The following is a 5,812-nucleotide window of genomic DNA, read 5'->3' as shown; positions in this document are numbered from 1 at the left end:
GGGGTGGTGTAAGTTGAAGGTTTTGGTGGCACGGACGGAGATGAGAAAGGCATCTAGTGATAAATTTGTGATGACAATAGTATTGTATCTTCTGGCCCGGGTATTTTATGAGGGTACAGGATTGACACTACTATTCACCTATATTTGACAAGAGATAATCCCTACTTTTTGAGGTTGTCGGTGGTCCTGGCCCGATAGTGTGATTGACTTATGGACAATCTGATTTATAAAATATACAAAAATAATGACAAGACAAATACATTTTATTGTGAAACTAATATTTTTATAGCTATGTGTCTACCTTACTTTTATGCATGAAAAAATATAAAATTTGGATGTGACATTGTAAATGTCTACTTGTCAATTATCTAGACTGGGGCTAAGGATTGCCCTCCTTTGATCATATTGCTGGTAATCTTTAGCCGATGTCAAACTTTATACACATAGATTGCCGATAGTTACCTACGAAGTCCTTCGGGAATGATGATTTTGAGTCCACCCCACAACTTGAAATTCTTACACTCAGCCTCGATCTTTTATATGGGCTTATTTAATTTAATGCACTTGTTTTTGTTCCCTCAAATTTTATTCAAATATTCAAACGCTATGTCTAATCTCTTAGTAGTTGCTTCGGGGGTGGCAAGTACACTCTATCATTTTTATCTTTTTACTGTATTTTTCGTTTCTTTTTCATACTTTATAGCATGTTTACTTGTATATAATTTAATATGCCTGTAAAGGCCTTTAGGGTAGAGAACAATAGGACACATGTTTAGGGGGAACATTACAGCAAGCCTCAGGACTCAAATATAATTACGAGTTCAATCATAAACCTTAAACTCATAACCATCATAAGTAAGGAGCTTGAAGCCAGTTGCTCGAGAAGCAGAACGAGGATGCAAGTGGACGAAAGACAACTTCAAATGATGATCAATACTCAGCAATGAAGTGGATCCACTTGAACTAAACTTTCCTTAGTTTTGAATAACATAAACCCTTAGGACTTCGAGGTAGTTCTTTTAGCACGACATAAATCCTCACTCTACTTTTTTAGGCTTTTGCATAATCATGTTGTGCAATATAAGTTCTAACTTCTTTAGGATTCCAAGATTGTTTGTTTGGTACGACATAAATCCTCCCATATTTCTAGGTTATTTGCATAATTGTATATTGTGTAAGTGTAAGCCCTAAATTTTAAATAAATGGTAGGAGGAAAAATTAAATAAATTCAATTACAAGATGTAAAGCCAAACATTAGGATAGTTTGGGAAGTCATTGAGGTCTGCCTCAAGATTTGTGACATTCCTTACTTCTCGCTTCTTTGACTCCTAGATAACAGTTCCTATTTGGTCCTTTCCCCACTTGACTTTTCCTATAAGCGACCGTGGACACTAAACTTTGAGTACTTGAATATGAAAACCCTTATATTAATCGAGAGTATTCTTAAGTGATCTTGATTGCCTAAGATGTAATTAACTATAAGGATCTGCCTCTATAGTGAACTAAGAGCCCAAGTAAAATAAACCCTGTCTAATCTTTACATATTAGATAAGAAAACTGTCGATCACGATAGGGTTTTACAAACGAAACAAAAGTCATAAATTTCTTAGTTTAAGTGGCTGAGCCTACTTGCAAGTGATATACTTATCTCTCGGGGTGGCATATTATTTGTGGTATTGTACTCAACTATTTAAACTATTAGACAAAAGAGATCTCTTCGGTCTCATTTTATAGAAGTTAAAAGGTTATTTTCAAAATCAAAATTATATATCAATTAAATTAAATTAAAGAAGTTCATTTTTTTTAAATGTTGGCCGACACCCACCTCACTGGGGGCACATGTATTGTTGCTCGTTGCCACAAAACCTCCAAACATACTTTTCAACTTTTCCTCCAAATCAGGATTGACTCCACTGTAATTAAATTTTCTTCCAGCAGACATCACCTAAAGATTCATATATGTTGTTGGATAAAAATAGGGGTCATTTCAAAAATGTTCTCCGTTGGTCTCTCTGCACACCTCTCATCAAAAGCTTAAATCGCTTTACCGGATCCCACCCCAAGCTTGTTGATACTCGCTTCAATTCCTTCCAAATTTTCCAAACTTTTTTTAGTTGATCTCACTTGTTTTTAACCACTTCCTGTCTTACTCTCTCCCTGTACTTTCCTTGAATTTTTAATAATATTTTGCCAGTCTTTCTAATTGGAATTGGTTGTCAGTTTCTTTTCTAGTTCGACCTCGTTGAGGCAAAAGTAGCTAAATATTAATTTTGTCTCTTTATCACATATTGTAGATTAACCAGCCTCATTTGTCTTAACCATTATATTACTAGTATGAAGAAACTAATTAACATAAATAGGAATGCCACAATACCACAAATCAAAGAAAGATAGAAATGCCACAATATCATCACTAATGCCACCACCTCCACACACCAGCACATCAAGACACCAACACATCCACCACACCACCACTTCCTTTTCTACACACCAACACCTCCAAAAAAACACAACCGCACACTAACCACCACCTCCACAACCACACACCAACACCTCCACGCAGACACCACCACCTCCACACACCACCACACAGATAGCACAAAGACGCCAACACCTCCACATAGACACTACCACCTCCACACACCAGCACATCAACTTCTCCCACAACACACCACCACCTCCTCGTAACCTACAACAAAAATCAACACCCTCTTTCATCCATTTTTCAAATTCTCACATAAACATCAAAGATAATGGTAAAAGCCCATCTCATATTTTTCATTTGAGGCAATTACATACAGGCATCTGAAACATTTCTATCTACAAATCAAGCACTATTTCATCTATTTTTTAAATCCTCACTCAAAAATTAGAGGAGGTAAAGATAAAGCGCAACTCCATATTTTTCAAATTCTCACTCAAAAACCAAGCACCTGAAACATTATTTACGAGGCACCCATATTTTTCAAATTCTCAATGGTTATATACAGGGCACTCGAAATAGTGTTATCTACATGCAGGGTACCCGAAAAAAACCTATCTTCCATTCCATATTTTTCAATTGAGGCAGTGACATACAGGGCACCCAAATAGTGTTACCACCTAAAACAGTGATATCTACATACAAGGCACCCGAAGCAGTTCTATCTACATAGAGGGCTCCTGAAACATCATTACACATAACCCTACAAATCATAAAACCCTACATATCGCAAAATCCATAAAATTCTCACAATAACTACAGATGAAAATGAGAAAGCCACAAAACGAGAAAACTCAGGATCGATTCAATAAAATTCTCACAAAATCCTACATACGGCAAATCAGAAAGCCATAAATCGCAAAGAGAAAGCCATTCCATAGAAAATGAGCACATGAATTTTATACTGTGCACAATAACCGGAGATCAAAGAGAAAAGAGAGAGAAGAAAGACAAGTTGCCATTGGAGAGAGGTGTGAGAGAGAAATGAGAGAGATACCTAGGCAACAGGGTAAAACTTCATAAAAGTGATCAAGAGAGGTAGCTAGAGGAGAAGAAACGCGAGAGAGGTGGCCACGGTGTCGAGAGAGGCAGAAGAAACGCGAGAGAGGGACGCAGGAACTAGCGGGGTAATATGTACGTGAAGAAATGCAGACCGTGAAGTTGAACCCGTGACCGCATTTCAAGATAGAATATTTAAGGAATGCCCTGTTTCCAAATAGACCCAACCGCCTTTTCAAAGCACACCGCGCCAAAAAAAATCTGCCTATATGGGCCCTAAAGCAGCTCCTCTACAATACCATTAAGAAGAAGGTCAGAAATTTTCTTACGCTACTTTCTGAGATGATTTTTTTTTTTTTGGGCCTGATGAGGGTTCAAAGCAGAACTTCTTTAGTAATAAAAGTTTTTTTTTTCATATTTATTTGTTTTGGAATAAATTTCTGTTGCATGGCCCTCACAAATTTTCATCAGAATTTCATTCTACATTATGCAAATTGAACTCATTCGTAGTGCATTATCCAAAGGGTGCTATATCGAATCATTAAGCTCAATTCAATTTCATTATGGCAGCCAATGATATTACAAGTACTATAAACAAATACATCACCTCAAAAGCTTAAATAATCCAGAAAAAAGAAACTAAAGCACTAAGAAAAATGACCAGTGGATAATAACAGGTGTTATGTTACACATTCTTCCCATGGTGACTAAGCATGAACCTCCCTGCATGCATGCAACGTGTCATCACAATCTTCCCATCTCGTTATTCTAACCTCATCCGGCCTTGCCTATTTTTATCTGCAAACTTCGTGCAACAAGAACTCCACACAACCTTTACTCAAAAGATTAGCAGAAGAGATACGTAAGAAGCTAGAATTCCGAAAAATGGCGATGATGTTCAATGGAAGCGGAAGCTTATTCCTCAAGCTCTCTCATCCACTCCGTTCCCCTTCATTGCGCAAGCCCAACCATATATTGTTCCCTCTCAAATCTACGCAGGTGAATTAATATGGATATGCATGATTTTGCTGCAGTATCTATGATATTCTAACCTGCTTTTGTCCTGAATACTTTCAGAACTTCTGCAAGGCATCATATGGGGAGAACGAGAGGGACAGACAGATCCGGCAGAAGCCAGCTGAGGCTGCTGATCGAGTTAGCGATGTGCTGAAGGAAGGATCAGAGAGCGCCAAAGAGAAGGCGCAGAGTGTAAAAGAGAAAGCAGAGGATAATGCTAAATCTGCAGCAGATTGGGCCAAGGATACAACCAACAGTGCCACCGAGCGAGCCAAAAATATAGGAGATAGTGCAAAAGAGTCTTTGGAGTCTGCCAAGGACAAGACGAAGGAATCTGCGGAGACGACGCAGGAGAAAACGAAGGAGGGGTTGGGTAAGGCTTCAGAGTTTAGTGATGGCGTGACAGAGAAGGCGAAGGAGGCTGTGAAGGGAGTGGTGGGGGCTGCAAATGATGCGGCGCAGAAGATAAAGGAGACGGTGGTGGGGAAGGATGAGGATGATGTTGCTCGTGGGAAGTGGTGATTGATGTGACACATGTTAATTTGGTTTGGATTCAGAGGACAGGAAGATCGGAGCAGAGGAAAATTGGAAAAGTTGGATGGATTAGTTTCTGTTTATTTTGCTTTCTTTGTCTGTTTAGAGTTGGGATGTTGTATACTTTGCAGGTTTCTTGTGGTTTTAATTTGGTTAGAATGGATGGATAGATGAAAGGAAAATGAGATTATCTGTTCTACTGTTGAGCAATACATGATCATTTTGGTTGAACGCCAATAATAATGTCTTTGTATTTGTTTATTGAGAACATAATAGTTTAGAATGATTAATATGCTATGGAGTTGGTTGTGTATTGACTCTAGTTAGCATATTGAAATACTAATTGGAAGATTAACTTGTAACTTTAGGAGGTTTAAATTGGAGCTTTACTAGATTCAACACACCTGTATCTTTTAGGGGATTTTGGAGAAGTATGTTATGTTTGGTGCAGCTTTTGCTTATTCGGATAAGTAGTTTATTTTGAAATGCGACCCGCCGGTAACCTATCGGGTTCAACCACTTTTTCGGATAAGCCGACGAAACATACTTATAAGCTCTCCCAGATGAGCCCCATGTTATGCTTGGGTTCAAACTAGATTTAATTTTAATAGAATTTAATAAATTCTATATATATCAGGATTTATTAAGGGTATGTGGGGCATTTGCAATTTATTGGATAATCTACTAATAAGCTGATTATAAATAATCTCTTGATAAGCTAAGAGCGGTGATTATTACAAAGATTATAAATAATCTCTTGATAAGCTAAGAGCGGTGGTT

The 5,812-nt window shown here is 37.8% G+C and overlaps 1 protein-coding gene across 1 annotated transcript; it reads left to right on the top strand.

The window, feature by feature from the left end:
- The first annotated feature begins 4,285 nt into the window (after positions 1-4,285).
- On the top strand, positions 4,286-5,244 carry LOC110018327 (uncharacterized protein ECU03_1610-like). The gene is made up of 2 exons (XM_020715606.1): positions 4,286-4,480; positions 4,559-5,244. The coding sequence occupies exons 1-2, from the start codon at positions 4,367-4,369 to the stop codon at positions 5,018-5,020; spliced, it is 576 nt and encodes a 191-aa protein (XP_020571265.1). The 5' UTR covers positions 4,286-4,366; the 3' UTR covers positions 5,021-5,244.
- Positions 5,245-5,812: the final 568 nt, after the last annotated feature.

The sequence above is a fragment of the Phalaenopsis equestris genome, unplaced genomic scaffold, assembly GCF_001263595.1.
Source record: "Phalaenopsis equestris unplaced genomic scaffold, ASM126359v1 Scaffold000010, whole genome shotgun sequence".
Lineage (NCBI taxonomy): Eukaryota > Viridiplantae > Streptophyta > Magnoliopsida > Asparagales > Orchidaceae > Phalaenopsis > Phalaenopsis equestris.
This window is presented reverse-complemented; position numbering and strand designations above follow the sequence as displayed.